Source organism: Balaenoptera acutorostrata, chromosome 2 (genome assembly GCF_949987535.1).
Source record: "Balaenoptera acutorostrata chromosome 2, mBalAcu1.1, whole genome shotgun sequence".
NCBI lineage: Eukaryota > Metazoa > Chordata > Mammalia > Artiodactyla > Balaenopteridae > Balaenoptera > Balaenoptera acutorostrata.
The window spans coordinates 91,302,372-91,321,948 of NC_080065.1; the positions used below are offsets into that span (position 1 = coordinate 91,302,372).

Here is a 19,577-nt window from a genome sequence, read left to right on the forward strand (position 1 = left end):
TGAGACAAGACTGAAATCTCACCATTTTCTCATCAGAATAACTGGAATGTGCCTAGATACTTGACCATTTCAAACCCTGCACGTTCTTTGACCTTCTCAGGCCTTCTCTTGTGCATGTCGTATTATCTTTTCTGTCCACAAAGATTTTGAAAAAATCAGCAGAGTACAAGTAGCCCCTGAAATAAAGGCGTCATTCAAGGAACAAAGAAGTAGAAGGAGGGCTCCACTTAAAATGATGAAAATCTTTAATTTTTATTTAGGTATACTTGTACGGACACGTGTATATACAAATACAGATCGTATGGGTTTGTTTGTGTGTGTTCTTTTTTTTTTTTTTTTTTTTTACATTTTCTTTTACGTTTATATAATGTCAGCGTTTCAAAACAGCACTCGATGAGTAAGTGCAAAGGAACTGCAAAGCGGGCAGTACAAGCACAGGAACACACGGAGCTGGACTTCACACCCAGACGCACACACAATGAGTGGCTTCAATGGGGTGTCAAGAGTAAGCATGGAAAGCGGATTTGGACTCATGGGTAACCTCCAACATGCCAGCATCTATTAAACTGTACAGACAATGGGAGCAAGCCCATTGTAGGGAGATTTGTCTCACATCCGAGCAGCTCTGGGGCAAATGCATGGGAAAAACTCAGTGATGCCAAACCAGAGACAGACCTGCCCATTCACGGTTCTGAGGGAAAACCAAACGTGGGAGGAAGGCGAGAGACAGAAAAAGTAAACATAAGAAATAAAAGGGGGGTGTAGGCAAACGGGGGTGTTGGTGGAGGTGGTTTCCAAAAGAAAAACTAGTGATCACAGCTCTGAGAGCAATGAATGGAGGGTAGGGGTTTAAACTGTTTTTTGTTTTAAATTTTGGGGAAATTAATAAAAATGGCTGCTGCCGTTGCTAAGGCACCAGAGACAGAGTCCCTGAAAGTCCACAGGTACTGTGTGAGTCTTCCTTTCACAATGACTCAGAGAGAAAGATCCCCCATTTAACCTTCCTAAATGAACTGGTTTGAAACCTTTCCCATGCTTGGGCTGCACGTGATACTGACAAGACTCTTCCTGGGGAAGAATGAAAACCACCACAAACAGAAAACCAAACCAAAGTACAGAACCGTTACTAAATTCCCTAAACCTTTTCAAACCAACATGCTGGGGGGAAGAACACCACAGGGCTCCAACATCAGACCTTGAAAACATTGAGGACAAAATGTTGATCAAAAAAGTCATGTTGTTCCAGGTCCCAAGATGGTGGAGTCTTAAGATTGGGAGGGCGACGACCACACGTGAGTCCTGTATGGAGCAGTGTCTCGGCCATTTGTGACTCCTCTTAGCCACGTCTACACTGGATGTTTCAAAGCCTCAATGCATGTTTTGTATCCTGAAAGACTATTGTTCTCACTTACAAAAGACATAAGAATCAAATTAATACTTTATTATCAAACACTATATACAACAGAGGTTGCTAATAATACAGAATTTAACGAATGCAGTTTTTTTTAACGTTTTACTTTTCTTTCCTCTGCCACCCAAGAAAGTACAGTACAAAACAATAGTCTAAACTAACACGAACTATTACCTGGTCTATTAAAGGATACACGGTATCCACTAAACAGACAGAGCCTTATTTTCCCTGCTTCATGTTGCAAAGCCCTTGGCAACCAGGGGCAAAGGTCGCTGGGGTTTGACTGACTGGGGCTGAGAGGCAGCAAAGGCTGCCCTTCATACTTCTGAATTGTTTTTGAAATTAAAAGCTGCTACAAAGTTGCGTCGACATCCTCCTAAGCCCCCTGAGGGTTGTAACACCATCACAAAAGGCCACCAGCACTTTTTGGACAAGATGAAAACTGCATGATACCAATCGTCTTCTTGAAAACTCCATGGCAAGCGTTACCTACAATTAACGTCACTTTTAGGGAGAGAAGCACATTGTCTACTGGTGTGGATAGTCTTGCTTTTTTTTTTTTTTTTTTTTTTTTACATTTAATTTGTAGCGGCACAGTGGTGAGGGGGTCTAATTTCACTGTTAAAAATGAAAGACAATGGCAGAGAGGGCCATGAGTAATTAATTATTTTATCATTTGTTAGAGACAAATGCTAGAAAAACCACAGAAGTCACCATTTCTAAAATGAAATTAGCACTGATAATGTAGTTATGACTAACTGGAATCATTACAGGATCATTTAATTTCCTTGTGGTCATAGAACATGCAATATTATTTTGGTTCTATTGATCCATTTTAGAAGGCATCTTTTTCCCCCTACCCAAATCCCACTGGACCAACAAGCCTGTAACTATTAATAAAAAAGAAGTATTACTGGATATTACTGAGAGTTCTGAGTATATAAATAGTTAATGCAAAAAAATAATCCAATGCTGTGAACTTTTGTTTCAGTGAAATCGTGGCTGCCTTCTGTGATAAGACTCTGCCACTCCAGAGAAGTTCCTGATGTCTGGGGGAATAGGATTTAATCGGAGAGGCTGGCAACCTCTCACATGGTTCCAAGTGCGAACAGACCCAGCATTAACATCCACTCCAAACGGATCGGGTAAGCCCAGATTACATTTCAACATGTGTACAACTCTCCAGCGTGCAGCGCCTTAACAGCTGCCTTTCATTCACATATCTCTGTAATTCAGAACCACTCACAGTTCTTAGCAAATTCCCATTCATGAAGTCTATCCATAATATGACCCCTCTTTTTTAACATGTACATTAAAAAAAAAAAACCCAGTATATTAAAAATTCCTTATTGTGCTGGAACGCTTCCAGCTTTTCACATCTTACACGATCATTGCATTTATTTTTTGTTTTGTTTTGAAAGGCATGGTTTCTATTATTGACATGTCCTGCAATAGCAAAAAAGGCTTGATTTCTTTTCTTTTCCATTGGTCTGACACTTTTCCCTGTCTAGGCTTTGGAGTTCAAAGTTCGTGACAGCCTCACCAGTAGCAACCCCCAAGGCTTGCATTTCCTGGTAATCGACTGGGAACATCCCTGTTGGCCGTGCTGATTTACTCTCCTCTTGCCCACCCCTACAATGAAACAGGGCAGCACCCCCCCCCCATATTTCTAAATGTATCAAGGGATACCACTTTTTCTCACAAGTTTAAATAGGACAAGCATATATACTCACTCTCAGCATAAAGTATATCTAAATAATGTATATTCTATTCTAGTGGATTTTTAAAAAAATAGTTTGTTAAAGTCTTTGGGACTCCATCTTGTTTATCTCCCACAGATAAACACATGTTCCCCCTACGCTTCAGGCTGTGTCAGAAAGGGAAAGAATATAAAAAAATCAACTCTTGAATTTTTTTTGTTCCAAACTTTGGAATTTTTATTCCAAATTTCCCTTTAGCCCTCCCAAGTAGTATTGACTCTTCCGGGGACAGGGGTTTGTTGTCTGAGCCCCTGTAGTCGTGGAGTGTGGAGCAAAGTGTGGGTGTGAGGGTGGGAGTCAGGGAAAGGCCACAGCACAATGGCGCTCCAGCAAAGCCAAATTACATCTCCTCTGGCCACTGACACCCTTTCCTTGGTACACATTGTTCCCCCAGAGGAGTATCCAAAGCTATTCCATATACACTCATCAACCCTGGCTTGTCAGCCTCGGGGAAGGTCACTTTATTTGTAAAAATGCCTCTTTCAGTTTCTTTAAAAAAAAAAAAAAAAAAAAAAAAAAAAAGTTGTAGCACCATGGTGATCTGTATTCAAAGGAAAAGAAAAAAGTCTGGTGTGCGCTGCCCAGTCACCAAAAAAATTAATTAGAGGCACTCACACATATATATCCCCCACCCAACGTAGCGTGTTTTCACACTTGCTCTGTGCTAACATTCCGGCACTCGACCCGCCTCCTAGACAAAAAGGCTTCTTTTACGGAGCACAAGTTTTGCTGTCAAGAATGCTTTAAGAAGACAGTCAGTCACCTTTTAAAAAAAACAAAAACAAAAAAACAGAAAACCAGTGTCTCAACCTTTCAGAAGCCTGTTCATTTACACACTCCTAGAGGAAATGGTGTAATATTATATCTATTCTTAATACCTCCCCTCTGGACTTGACATGGTGACATGATGCCCTGCACGATCATCTTACAGTCCTGAATGAGAAGGCGTAAGTAAGTATTGCATGGGAGAGGAAAACCCTCCTGGGCCTCGGCATCACCGGCTGCATCTGCCACTATCCTTCCTCGTCCACGTACCGCTGACACCGCGCTAGAGGAGGTGAGCTCTCGGAGGAGAATGCACAGGAGCAGACGACCACGGCTGTCGCTATAACCATTGGGCATTTTCATCTGGAGTCCATCTAATTTGCAAGGGGTGAGAGAAGGCAAGGGCAGGGGTGGGGTGAAGTGAGGGAGGCAGCAACTGTGTTAGCTCCCCCGGCCCCAAGTTGTTGCTTAGAATTCAGGCTGAAAGAAAGAAAACAAAAAATCTGACATCTGCCAAAAAACCAATAACAAATCCCTTCTTAGGATGAGCAGTTGGGTGGATCTCTGGTGTTCCAAGACCCTGATGTTTTCTGTGACAGGTGACGGGAGGAGACGGTGCTATAATGTCAAAAGCATCGCCAGGAGGAACAGCAGGATTGCCAAAAGGCGGCTGGGTATCCTCGGTGTTTGTGCCGCATTCTCGCCGCGGGATGGCTCGGCTGACTCATGTACGGTATCATCTGTTCAAATAGAAAGCACACATTCCAATGAGATTTCACATCCTTAATAACTCTCTTGCAGCAGCCTGCTGTTAACAGACCGCGCCACCCTCTGCAAAGTAGGGTAATGAACCTTGTGCCACCATTGACTTTCATGTCTGCATAATCACTCATTATTTACAGCAAACAAAGGAGAGGCAGAGGAAATTGGACTTTCTTGGCAATATTAATACTTTCCGTAAAAGCTGAGGTGAAAAATGTGCACACACTGTAACCTTTGGCACGTGAGCTACTCGGGTTTGCTAGCAGTCAAACAAACACACTATGCACAAACTTGGTATCTGAATGTACCTTTTAAACCCAATATGCCATGGAGAAGCGAGTAACGGGGGCAGGGGTGGCAGGATGCAGTTAATGTTGGCATATTAGTGGTTAACCAGAATGGGCTGCCCTTTTTCCTCTTTTTAGCGGTTTCATAGGATTAGTGTTGAATGCCTGGTTGCTGGATGTCTAGATGAATTTTCAAATGTGAAGAATTAAATGCCAAAACAACAGCATTTTAACTAAACTACACGTAATGCTCACTAAACCTAAATAAATAAATTGGTGCCCACTGGCTTGCCTACAATTAGGAATCAATTATGGTGCTATTTCTATTACAAACCCTGTATCTCCAGGATTAAATTACTTGAACTTGACTATTTTTATTTTTGTCAGGCTGAAGCTGGGCACATAAATTATCAGTGTGGATGCAAATTTTCCTCTAAATAAAATGGATTAAGTGAGGTAAGCTTCTTTTATTTCGCTATAAAGTGTTCTATGAGACTGCCTCTGACTTTGGATAGCCTTCCTGAGCTGCGTGATTAACAGGCTTAACTTCGAAACAGGAACTTTGCAGCAATTAGTACCCAAAGATAGACTGGAGGCTTGCCTATGAGCCATGCTATGCTCTGGTGTTGCCGGTCTTCTTCCTTCCACCTGGCGTAACTCGTGCTTTTAGACTCAGTGATCTCTGAACTACACGTGGGGTCCCCAGTGGGATTCTTTGGTAGATTTTATTTTAGCATCAGGAGAACTTCCTGTAGGAGCTCAGCGATTGTCAGGCTGGATTCACTCTATGGTCAGTCAGAGAGAATGGGTACAAGTGAGACTCTAGTGGTTGTTCCCAATTCTGTAGACCTCAAAGGATAATCCCTAGATATCCCTGAATGACCCACCTCGAACACCTTAATGGATTAACTCTATTCTATTAAATTCATTTCTGTTTTCACATCACACAGCACGTCACAACAGGGATGCTTTTTCTTTACTAGGCGGAGTCACACTCCTTGTTATTTGTCCTAAAGCGACCACCTTTTAGGCTCAGGCTGGCCTCTACTTCAGGTATGCTCACGTGGGCTGTTTCTGTTCATTACATCCACTCCCTATATGAACTTAGAAATATGTCTTCTCAGCATCGAGGCTTCTGCTCTGGAGTGCTCGTATCATTTTAGCCTGTCCCCACGTGTAGAAGCTGCTGCATCCCTGTGTCAAATTTGCTCTCCTCTCCCGGACCTTAGCAAACCTGCGTGGAATACCTATTAGCTTAGGAGACTAGAAAAGGTTAGGGAGCAAGAATGGGAAGTTAAATGGATGCAGGGGAAAATATAAAGCCCCACATGATGCAGTCAAATACTTGTGTACTCTTTTCTCTGCTGTTTCTTAGCCTTGCAGATGTATTAAATCTGTAGTTAGGAGGTAGACATAAATGCCCTCAACAGCCCTGAAAAGGAAATCCAAATCACTGTCTTAAGAGCACCAACCTGTTGTTATTCGGAATAATAGAGTACTTCAGGCTTAACTGTGAAAGAACCATAAACCCAGAGGATTCCAGAGTTCATTGTGAAATACCACTTATATTCATACACCTGAAATTACATCAGCTATTGGGTTCTTCTCAGTCTTATCTTCACCAACACATTACCCAGTCCTCTTCCTTGTAAAGTTTGGAAGTGTACTGATAAAAGAGGTACCCAAGTAACACGTCGATACTCAGCTGTGAGCTTGACGGGGACTCGCCTTCTCAGTCTGACCAGGGTGCTCAGCGAGGGCTGTCCATGCTCTAGCCCACGCAGCACAAGGTGGGGGAATGAACCTTGCACACCTTTGAGACGAAAGCGTTTGTTTATCATGTAAGAGAAGCCATGAGGCCAATGTGCCTTTTGATCCTCGAATCATGGCCATCTTTGGAATTAGCCTTTTTCTAAGCAACCAACCAGTAAGTACCCTCTTGCCCTCAAAGGAGAAAATCAGTCCCCTTAGGGGACCAGGGTTCTTCTCTTCTCACTGTAACATTGGTCCCGGCCCAGGATTCTACACAGCATCCTTTGATTAAACAGGGAATCAGTGTTGGGAGGTTCTACAGCCCCCAGGAAGCAAAATGAAAAACAGGCTGTTTGTTATTTAGGTAAGTCTGAGCAATTTCAGAATTCTAAAGAGGAATTCATAAGCCAAATCTATCCCAATGGAAATTACACCTAAACATGAGAGAATTTCTAAAACTTGTAACAGTGAATGTGGCTTGGAAAAAGAAAATACTTCTCTTCAGAAGCCAAATCAAGTCTTGCCTCCTGGCTACAGGATTCCACAACATGAGGGTTTCAGTGGTTTTGGAGCATATTATGTGTCAGTGTCTGCCCTGAGATCATCCTGTATCCCTGATGATAGGAAACTGGCAGGCAGAGTGTACAAGCAAACAAAAAAGACAAATACATTCCAAAGACAGGTGAATTAGTATACATTGCTGAGAACATGCAGTGGAATCCTTTCAGCCTTGCTGGCTTCATAAAGTCTGGGTCTGCACTCAACCATCCAGCACAGTGGGTGCGGAGCTGCAAGTATGAATTTTCTAAGGAGTACAGGGAAGTATCAAATCTATTATTGCATTCGTGCAGCCAGGGATCATAGTTCAACCTTGTCTTACTTTTTTAGTGAAGGTGATCACCAGAACACCCTTAAATATAGTCATAACTGACTCAGGGAGCTTCTTCCTGCAAGCACACCTGCATGCCTCTCCCCAACACACACACAGTCTAACCACATTCTGTCAAAGCTTTGCAAACTTCTATCAGTTACAGGTGTATAGATTTGGGGGCCATCATGGATTTAAATGCTCACTGAAAGAAGAGTCTGTTTCCCCAAAGACAGTGAAATATGTTCACATGTGAATGCATGTTAGTATCTTGCATTTTATCATTAGTTGAATTCAAAGGTAGTTTTCCTAATGTCAGAACAGTCCTCAGTGTGCCTCTTCATTACCAGTGAAAAACATGCAATCTGTTATGTTTCTAAACAGCCTCTTGCTTTCCCGATAAGCAATGGAATTTACCTGGAAAAAGGATTACTGGAAAGCTCTGCCTACATTCTGCAACGGTGCAACGGTGTGCATCAAAAACTCTTAATTCAGGGTAACTTATAACATGCCCAACCCTGCCGCTCAGCCTACACGTGACTTATGAACAAAGCCAAGATAGTAAAGTTCTCTCCATGGACATTTCTATGTCTAGCAATGGTAAGAGAATCCTTTTATACTAATGTAGGAATGGGAGTTGAGAAATATGAATATTACACCTGGATCTGTGTGTAACTAGCTGCATGGCCTGGGCAAGTTACAAAAGGAAGAGTGTAGACTCTGGGGTCCTTAAAAGATCTCATCTCACTCACAGATCCTGTGATGGCCCAAGTCCTCAAGCTTGTGAGGAGTCTGGAACCTTGAAAAGCCACAGTAATGCTTCTAGATTTCCAGAACACAATTAAAATGTCTCCATGTCAGCACTCATTCCTTGCAACTTTCTAAAGCAGCTAACGGATCCCTGGGGAGCCACTATGGCCTCTGAGAGCTTATTGTACACACCTCTCCTCTGTGCTCTAGATAAGATGCCTGCCTTAGAAAAACAGGAATGCTTGGGGAAAAAGCCTAACTCTTCCTGTCAGTTACAACGTGGAAGCTATTGTATGTCCTGAGGCACCACATTTACTCAAGGTAAGTCTCCCTAGGCTCATTGACTGTGTGTCCCAGTAACAATACTCAAAGGATAAAGTGGACCTCACAACCTTTTAATTTCCAGGGCCATCAGAAAGGTAAGTCCTACTGCAAATAGGTGAAAAAAAGTCTCTGTTTACATAAGAGGGGGCTTACAACTTTCTGGGAAGAGGAAATAATTCTACTGTCCTTAAGCTTTGAGATAGATAGTCACAGGAGATAAGTAAGGAAACGAGTGAAGATCTCAAGCAAGTAGGGTGAGGAAAGGAAACCGCAGGTAGGTGGGCATCCAGGGGCTTTGAGGCACACTCAGTGAACAGAGGATAGAGGGCTCCCCACACCTCATAATCAGTCTAGCTGCATTAAAGAGCCAGATTGGATTTATAACCAAATGGAGAGTTTACAGAGTTTACATTATCCACAGTATGCTGCAGTACAAAGGCTTCAATGATCCCGTTGGTGGGTTTTATTTTTCTTCATAGTGATGATGGGAAAGTTTGGGTGTATGGAAGATAGAAGCAGTAGAAAAAATTTACTTATCCTCGATACTTGTTTTGCCTCAGTTATCAAGGATCACGTTTGGCTCGACAGACTACTGCGGATACGTTTGTGGGAGCAGCAGGTGCCTGAGTTTGTGGTGTTAGGAGGCAACATGATTATGCTTCTCCAGACCTATTTATTTCTATTGACAACAGCACAAATAATATTTGAAGTAAAATGAAGTCCTTTAGATCAGTTCAATGATGCATGTGAATTTCTAGAGAAAACTAAATAGGTTGAATTAGTTGCTATTTTGTGCACTAGTCTTATGACTTTTATCCATAGGTTTGGATATAATATAAAAGTAAAGTTTTATAAGCACATACAGTAGACATTTTTTTCTGTCTTACATGAAAACAGATCCATTAATAGTCACAGTGATTCACCAGCATGCTCAGAGGATATGGTAAAAAAGTAGTGAGACGTTTAGCATTCTGATGGGGCTTCTATACTAGGATACTGCATTGTATCAAACCCATGTCAAAAAAAAGAAAAGTCATAATTTATCTAACATGCATTACACAGAGATACTGGAGGAATGAGGTAGAATATAAGTAATATTAGCATTGCTAGCAATGAGCAAAAGCAGAGCAACTGTAACATGCAAACATGCGGAGAGGAAGAAAGGAAAAAAAGTACTGAAGCACCAGAGAGAGATGCATTTGTTAAGAGAGATTCTCTAAGCATACTAACCTGCTGGTTCTAATGAATTTTCTACTTTGTCGTTAACATCGAAAACACGATCATGAACACCTATAGTTTTCATACAGCTATCTATAACAAAAATAGAGATAACAGCCAAATATGTTAGTGAAGACACCCTTAAACTCCCGTTTCTTTCTTTTTTCTTTCTAATTTTTCCTTTTACTTATGGAGAGACTGTTTTACAATCAGTGGCATGTATCCAAATGCCAATATTGTTCCCATTTGCTGTGCACGTACAACAGTCTGAGAAACAACAAGTTAGCAACTGCTGTGTACTTAAAGGCATCATGAAAAATAATGAGAAAAAATATGATGAAAACTGAAACATGGATGTTGATAATACAAAACAGATACCACACAGGATTTACAGTAAAAAAAAGTTTTACCGCTGTGAACCAGACCACACAATAGAGCATGCGCAGTGAAGCCACCCTCGGAAGCTCATTTTAGTGAACTTACTTGTTGGTCGCACAAAGACTTTGAGCTTTAGACAGGACCGTCTTCCATTATCTGGGATTGCAGAGGCTGTGGAAAAGACAAAAAGAGAGAGCAAGAGAGAAAGGAGAGAACACCACCAGATTATTCATTTTCAAATGCAAATGGTCCACAGTAAATTCTTTCATGAACAATGGGCGCTTACTCTAATTCTTCCCAGAAGATGAAAACAGAAATACTTTTCAGACTGACACTGACTGACTGCTATCGAAGGGGCTACTTTCCTATACCTATCTTTCCTTTGCAATACAATAAAGAAAGAATCATGCAAGAACATTGGTAATCTACAGAAGAATACTTTGGATTCTTATTTCAAAGGCTCTTGCGTTTAACTTGATCTGTAATCAGTTTTCTCTAAAATACGAAGATAACGCCTGAGTCCTCCTGCTTTCATAGAGAGCTCCTCCTCTGCTGCAGGAAAGGGGCCCGCAGCCACCAGAGCCCAGGGTGTAAGCGTTGGCAAAATCCAGTTAACAGTTACAAGGCCAACTTCAACATGACCTAGTTCTGCTGGGGAAAGCAAAGCTCTGTCTGTCCTGAAAGCCTGTCTGTCAGTGCTTTGCAGGTAATTCAATTAGAGGTTTTACTCAGAACTTGGCTCCACATTCTGTGTGACTAAACCGAACCCAGCAACTTCCATCAAGCTATTATAAGTACAATATGCTATTGAGAAAGTACTGGGTTGCAAATGGTACATTTATTTTTAAAAATTTGCCACAGAGAAGGATGGAATTAATAAAGTGGGCTTACCAAAACATGACAACATGTTTCAAGTTATAAATCATTTGAGGAAGAAACTTTCTTCTCCTCTTCAAGATAATAAGACTGTAAACCTCCCCTGCGTTTGAAAGATGATCGCGCCTCAGTATACCCAGCATAACGTCAAAGGGATTTCCAAGGCAGTAAGACCCTTAACAATCACATATGTTTACACATGCATTCTAGAGATGACAAAAATTACAGACATGAGTGCTGCATACTTTCCTTCCTATGTATTTGCTTCAAGTGTTTTCTTTGTTCAGAAAGAGCAGATGATATCAGTCAAAATACACATGGCTCACAATTAGTTTGGTAATACCCTCAGTGACAAAGCGAGGACCAGTGTTCAGTGTGCCTTCTCCCTCCTCTATTCTTACTGTCCCTCACGGTGAGCCCAGAAAACCAAAATGCTGATTTTGCAGGTGAGAGGATTCAAGATGCGAACTCCAGACTAATTTCCCAACAATCTCCTCATGTAACTCCAGGTCCACATCCTGGAGGAGAACTTATAAAGTCAGTCACCACCTAAAAGACATCAAGCTGGAAAGGACCCCCGTGTCGCTATTCAACACCTGTTGAAAACTCTCTTAATTCTTAGACCAAAGTAGATACAGAAAAAATGTTTTCAGCCCTCCTCATCTTCGTGTTCGCTCTGACAAGCAGTTAAGAAGTGCTAACAGCTGGCTTTGCTGTAGGCTTTCATTAAATCAAAGTTGGAAAAACTCCCTCTACTGACATTTACAGTAACTAGTGTGTTATTTAGGGCACAATATTTGCACTCTGTGGTTTGATCCAGGAAATGATGTCCTTCCTGTGGACCCCAACTGCAAATGTGCATGTCACAAATACAGTACACATAGGTGACTCCAATTCATTAGAAAAACCATGGGTTCTTGAGATAGTTTATATCTTATTTATGAGAGGTGGTGTGAAAAAGTGACACATGGATATTTACGCTGCTGTGCTTATGGATTTCTGAGCTGAGATGAACTTACTGCAAGCCTCGTGAACTTGATTTACCACATGCAATAGCTGATTTTACTGATGATACTGTAAGATATAACAGGCTCAAGGCAAGATAAAATGTTTGTTTTAGTGGGGGAACTTCTTAGAGTTAGCACACATTTTTCAGATTTATATATAGGAGAAATTCTATAAATCCAGGACATAAAAATCAATCATCGTGGGGCACGCTGGAATAACTAAACATCAACAAATGATAAACTGTCCAGGAAAAATTCAAGAGAGTTCTCTCACCAGCTCGCAAAGAGGGACAATTAGCCTTAGTTACTGGATGAGCTATATTATTCTGTACACTAAGAATATTAAATGTACTTTTTATATAAAGACCTCTCTTCCCCATCAGACTTCTCCCTTAGTTCCTCTTCTCCTCTCTATCACCAGAAAAGCTATATAACAATGATAACGTGACTGATACCTTATGATGCTGTTTGACTATTATACTCTAATCCTTAGAAAGACTGATGAACAAAGAATATAGACATATAATGTGAGTACACAGTGCAGATTACATTAAGTCACTTGACTCCACAGCCTCTGACCTGAGCTCATGAAATCTTAACCTAAGTCGGTATAACTTGGGTTCCTTGTTTGCCACGTTGAAAAACAAAAATGATACCAGAAGGCATAAAAACTTTTCCCATATGTCAGCAAAACTCAATTTTTTATGCAAGCTTTAAAAAACTGGGAGTGTGGCTTTATTCCATGTCATGTTCCAGGTTTCTTAACCCCACACCTCTTGCCTGACAAATAGAGGGTGCCTTTATACCACTTACTAAGAGCGATTATTATTAATTATTAGTAATATTTGAATATATAAGGTAATATGAAAGTACTTTACTAGTCACACCTAAACAACAAAGCAGAGGCTTGAAGCATTAAAAACACAAAACAGAGGAACTGAAAAATGTAATAGTCACACAAGTAAATTTATAAAGAAAATCCTCTTGGGATCAATTATGAGCAAGATTGAAGATGGACAGTAAAAACTGAAAATGTGTCTGGCCTTTGTCAGGAGGTCGGTATTATCGATCTCTATGATTCTAGAGACACACATCACTTTATAATAGGCAACACTATTTTAGTTAAAACAATACGCTGTTTTCCTTAGAAAATTAATAGTGAACGTTTGGAAACTGATTGATAGTGAATAATTACTACCATGTATTATATATTACTGCAGCTTTATCTATCTAGCCACTCAAACGCTTTTAAAACTGCTGCTATGCACAGTTGCCCTGTTAGGTGCTATGGATGCAAAGATGTAAAAGACAAACTGTTTCTGTCCTTGTGCTGTGCTTATCCCAGCTGAGGACATAGGTAGGAAACACAGTTTAGGGACCAGGAGGCATCCATGTGGTAACTGAGGTTTGCATGAGCTTCATCTGGGCATGTGAGGGTGTCCCGGGAGTGTATATCAGAGGGAATTTTATCCAGGCTTTACAGGTCCTCCAGAAGCCAACCAACAGCAACTGGGGCAAAAGAATTATAACATTTCATCCCTAAGTTCCCAAATTGGAGCTTTAGCAACCAAAAAGGGGTCTTCACCTGCAACAGGGGAAGAAAACCTAGACCTGAACTCTTCCTATAATGATATTTGGATTTTCTGTGCTGGAGAGGGTGTGGAGAAAAGGGAAGCCTCCTACACTGTTGGTGGGAATGTAAACTGGTGCAGCCACTATGGAGAACAGTATGGAGGTTCCTTAAAAAACTTATAATAGAACTACTGTATGACCCAGCAGTCCCACTACTGGGCATATATCCGGAGGAAACTCTAATTCGAAAAGATACATGCACCCCAATGTTCACAGCAGCACTATTTACAATGCCAAGACATGGAAGCAACCTAAACGTCCACGGACAGATGGAAAGATAAAGAAGATGTGTATATATTTATACAATGGACTATTACTCAGCCATAAAAAAGAATGAAATAATGCCATCTGCAGTGACATGGATGGACCTAGAGATTATCATACTAAGTGAAGTAAGCCAGAGAAAGATAAATATCATATGATATCACTTATATGTAGAATCTAGAATACAACACAAATGAACTTATTTACAAAACAGAAACAGACTCACAGACATAGAAAACAAACTTATGGTTACCAGGGGAAAGGGGGGAGGGAGTTTGGGATTACAATATACAAACTACTGCATATAAAATAGATAAACAACAAGGTCCTACTGTGTAGCTCAGGGAACTATACTCAATATCTTGTAATAAACTATAATGGAAAACAATCTGAAATATATATATATATATATATATATATATATATATAACTGAATCACTTTGCTGTACACCAGAAACTAACACAACATTGTAAATCGACCACACTTCAATAAAAAAAAAGATATATGGATTTTAAAATAGAATTTGTCAGATTAAAATGAGAAATTCAATTCATGTCTTGAACATTTGTCACATAATCCAAATTCATATCCCTTTACTCAGTTTACTGCTGAAAATGTACATTTGGAGTCAGGAAGCTGGGAGTAGGGGTGCGGGGACCATTAAAACAAGCGCAGCCTCCCATTCCACGATCTTAATAGCAACTTTATAAATCAATCCACAGAGTCCCTTCCCCCTAATGATCTGCAAAGTAGCCATCACAACCTTACAACACATAACGAAATATAATCTAGGGGCCCTCTGGTTCTCCGTGTTTAGAGTAACCTGCTAAAAAAGGGCTGCTTATCTTCACTCTGTTGCATGACCTCAGACAGGAGCTCTAACTTCAGCCATTCCTGAAAACCTGTTTGCTTGCTCTGCTGGGGCGCAGGTGAGCACCGCTCAGCACTTATCAGCCAATTTGATACATAAAGGGGACCACATTCAATGCCTCCAAATCAGTACTTCCAAAGGCTGTATTCAGCATTGCAAATATTTGTAGCATTCACATCACAATTAACTGTGGGCCCGTCGGCTGGATGTGGCATCCTGCTTGTGGCAGGCAACTTCTGACCTAGCTCCCACAGTCCGCACCTGGTACGCATGCGCCGTGTCTGCCCCTCCCCTTGAGAGTGGGCTGGCCCTGGTTTCTTGCTTCTGGTGAGTAGAATACAGCAAAAGTGATGGGATGTCACTTCTTCGATTATGTTGTAAGAGACTGTGCCCTCCTTCTCCTTAGCACTCTCGCTCACCTTCTGAAGCAAGGTGCTATACGGTGAGATCCTCAGCGGAAAGGCCCACCCACATGGCAAGGAGCAGAGGGAGACTTCCAGACAAGCGCGTGCAAGGAACTGACACCTCAAGTGCAACAACCCGCAAGGAACAGAACCCAGCTAACAATCACGCGACTGAGCTACAAACTGAATCCTTCTCAGCCGAGCCTTCAAATGACTGTTGCTTTGGGAGAGACCCAGACCCAGAGGACCCAGCTAAGCTGCCCCTGGATTCATGACCCACAGAAATTGTGAAATAATAAATGCTGTCTTAGCCACAAATTCGGGGCTTAAGAGCTAACTGACATAATGCTGTGCAATCAAGGGTTTCCCATGCCCACTTGAGGCTTCAGGACTGAGGCACCGGAGTGCACTGTGCTGAAGGCTTCCCCAGCAGCTGCGCCCTGATTCCGCTGCCACGTCTAAACAAACGCACCCCTTAGGAGTTTACTTTTCAAGCTACTGGTACAAGTCCACTTAAAACAGGCCTTGAAGAGAGGTAATTATAAACTGCTGTTGAGGAAACGCTACAAGACATCTCTATTTGTTTTCACTCCAGCATTTAAAAACTGTTTTTCATTTTCCTCCCCATGCCGCTTAGCTTTTGCTAATGTAATCGCAGCCTGTGCCGTTTCTCGTCATTAGCATGATGCCTCACATTCACTCCAAATTGCTGGGGGAACCTAAATGAGCTTTGATACAAGAACGTAAACTTAAATCATAAGAGAGAATGCCGTTCCTCAAATGTGAGAAATAGAATATAAAGATGGGCTTGAAAACACTGGAAATAAAAGGACTTTAAATAATAAGTTAAAATTTCTCTTCGTATCAAAAAACTCCTATTTATCTTTTACACAGGCTCTCAAATTAAACATAAACATCGTGAGATTTTAAGCAACTCAAAAGCAATCAAGGAAACAAATGTTCTTCTTCATAAGGAACCGAAAGTTTAGAAGGAGAGGGTTGATTCTCATATTTTCTTCACATTTTCAGGCCCAATCCTGTACTCATTAGTTCATTTTATCATCCCTCTGCCTAACCTTATTCATCCTCAAATCGTAATTCCAAAAGCCAAATCCTTCTCCTTTTCTGTGTCCCTTGTCAACCTGGGTACTTTGGGAAATTTTATTTTTAAAAAATAATCAGCTGCTTCTTTTCCAAAGAAATGAGTGTGTGTGTGGGGGGGGGGGAGGGCGGGTATTAAAAACACAGTTTTCCATTGTGTTTGCCACAGACAATATTTCTTAATTTGTGCAAGTCCAAAGAAAAGATGGGCTATTAGCTGTTAGCACAGCCCAGTTTTTCCTCTGGCTGGGTAGGTTTTCATGTGGTCTCACATACAACATAGATATATGTAAATTAGAAAGGCGATGGCAGAATTAAGCATTAATATTCTTTTCACAATAAATGCTGAAGAAGTAAAGCCCATTTAAACAAATGGTACTATGGAAAATGTCTTGTAGAATTTAATGAGTCAATAAAATCCATTTTGTGTATGTGGGTGGAGAGTGGGTAACAGAAGAAGAGGTGGGAATAGGATAGAGATTAACCAAAGCCATATGGACTTCTTGGAAAATGGTTACCAGATCCTCAGGAAAAGTCTTAAAACAAAAGTTAGGCCTCTTGAAAGAAGACCCCAGCAACAACTTGCAGCTGGCTATCTGCCCTTCTTAAAAGCAGCACAATACCTAATTTTCATATTAAAAACAAAATCACCAGTTATGATGCAATACATCTCACCAGTCTACCTTTTGAGATTTAAAAGTCACGTTTTAATAACCTGCTTTTGGCCCTGGGTTTATCAAGCTTGCCCCCTAAGAGCAACCTCAGCCCCCAACTACTCTGCCCACACAATTCATCTCCCACAGCCTGCTGTGTCTCAAGACTTGAATCACTGGCAGGTTAAGGTCAAAGCCCCAGAGGTAAAACTTGGAAATGAGGTTACTAAGTAAAGGTGGAAGCGTTGGAGAAATTTAAAATATCATGTAAACAACAGATACTTTGATATGGCTCTGGGGATGTTTCTTTTTAAAAAACTAGAAAAGGAAGAGGGGTATTTCCAACAATAAAATAAGGGTAGAGTGTACTCTGCAAGCTAAATCTTGGTTTCAACAACAGGGAACTGTAACAGGGATAACAAATTAGAGCAGAGTTCAGGGTGAGAGAAGTAAAATAAGTTCCAGCTGTGCAGCCTCAGACAAAAGAAAAAATAGGCGGTACCCACCCATCACACCCATGTCCCCCCGTATCTCTCTACCCCCTTAGGCAAAGTTTCCCTGCAAACCCTAACCTAAGTGTTATTTAAATTCCAGCAGCTAAGCCTCAGTAGATCAATTAATTTTTCTTAGCAACCTCAAATAAATGGCTGAGGACAAATTCTTTCCGCTGATTTCTAGGAATAAACAAATAAGACATTATCATGTTTTTGTACACATTTGAAGTGTGGGCAAACTTTTACTTGCTTTTTAAAGCACAGTGACAACAAACTTGTTTCTACTGCTTATTGAGGAAGGCTAGTCCCATGTATTTTGATATCTATTAAGGCATGACCAAAAAATAACCTGGATTTCAGAGAATGCTTTTAAAATATCCTCTATAAGAAGCATTTCTAATTCTTTTTAAGAAAAATTTAAGTCAGCTTAAACCTCAGATTCTGAACCTAGACTTGATCTTCTTCCGTGATATGACTGGCAAATTCCAGCCCACATAGGCACAGAATGCAACATAACACTTACATATCATTTGAATTGTTAACAAAACCTTAAACACGAGGAAATATATAGTTCAGTTCCTAAATGGATATTTTACTATTTTTCAAAAATTCACTGAACATCTTTGAACAGTTAGGGGGAAAAAAAGTTTCCTATTATACACTAGTGTTGTAACTATTTTCTGAGACCTGGGCTTGCCTGAGGCAGTACTACTGAAATGACTGTACCAGGCCTTTAAGGTCAGATAGTTCTGTGTCTCTTGTTTGTGATGATTTTGGTGAATTTCACCTGCTCTACCAAATAGGTATAATCTGGCAAAAGACAGGAAAAATGATTCATTTATAAAGACTCTTCTTCAGCTAGAAGCCACATAATAAAGGTAATAACAACAAAAACAAAAACTCAGACAAATGCAGAATTCCTAGAATCCCAAGGAGGAACTGTTTATATTATTACTTTGACACAGGGTCCTTGGGTCATCTCTGTGATGTGCTATTGGGGTGACAGTTAACTGATAAGCAATGAAAGCCACAAATGCCATTACTCATTTATACAGTATTAACAGAAACAATGTCATTATCATACAGCACTAATGTAGCAAGACAGCAAATTACTAATAAACATCAAGTTAATACAATCTAAAGAAACTCCTAGAAAAAAGTTAATATTTCTTTGAACCCTTCATAACCACTTTCATCCTTATCTTCCTTGGTGAAGGGCCTTGGAAAGGACATGGGTTAGTAGTTTGAGTGCATGTATAATGATGATCTGAACTTTCTCCCTGGTTCACCCGTTCTGACTTGTTTTGTGCCTTTCAGTCCGCTGGTAAACCCACATAGGCTTTGGTTTCCCTGTGAGATTACCCCTCTAGAAAAAAAGTTGAAGTATGACCAACTTTAGAGGGCCTGTGAACTTCTATATTGCACTTGGAAACTCAGGGGACAGATCCCTTTAGATCTAGAACATCATTTCACTACTCCACAGATTGATGCCATCAGCTCTGCCCGTATTGCTCCCTCTGCACGGCAATTTCCCTAAAGCAAGCAGCCTCTGGTTCTAAGTGCAAATTTAGAGGGGGGTGGGGAGAGGGAGGAAGGGATCAGCTCTGGATAGTTGTGACAAAAAGTTATTTATGAGGCGTAAGGGAAACCAGGGGGACAAGTGTGACCCTTTATGTCTAGCCTAAATTCGACAAACTGGATTCTCCCATAGTTTTGTGTGTATGGAGGTTGGGGGTGGAGGGCAAAGGGGTTTATGTGAGGGTGTGGCCTGAAGCTGGGGTGAGAGTTTAGAGAAATCGGAAAGGGCAGTGAAAGACCCTGTTCCTTTTGGAAAAATCATGCTTAGTTTCTGTGAGTTCTTTTTTTCAACCCGTTTTAAGAGTGTGAGCATGTGATTATATTAGAGGGACACTGCCAAAGATGAGGACATAAATCCTGTAGAGAAGCAACCGGGCTGTGCACTGAGGCGGCCTCTGCAGCTGCACAGACTAACTGTGCT

General features: G+C 41.0%; 1 protein-coding gene across 2 annotated transcripts in view; it reads right to left on the reverse strand.

Moving 5' to 3' along the window:
• Window positions 1–244: 244 nt before the first annotated feature.
• EFNA5 (ephrin A5) overlaps window positions 245–19,577 on the reverse strand; it is a 278,192-nt gene continuing 258,859 nt past the window's right edge. Inside the window, exons 3-5 of one of the 2 annotated variants that reach the window (XM_007192138.3) lie at window positions 10,381–10,446; window positions 9,910–9,990; window positions 245–4,676 (exon numbers count right to left, since the gene is read on the reverse strand). In XM_007192138.3, coding sequence (XP_007192200.2) covers window positions 4,555–4,676; window positions 9,910–9,990; window positions 10,381–10,446 — 269 coding nt within the window. In that variant the 3' untranslated portion in view covers window positions 245–4,554. The remainder of the gene's footprint in view (window positions 4,677–9,909; window positions 9,991–10,380; window positions 10,447–19,577) is intronic. The other variant, XM_028169011.2, reaches the window with a different exon arrangement.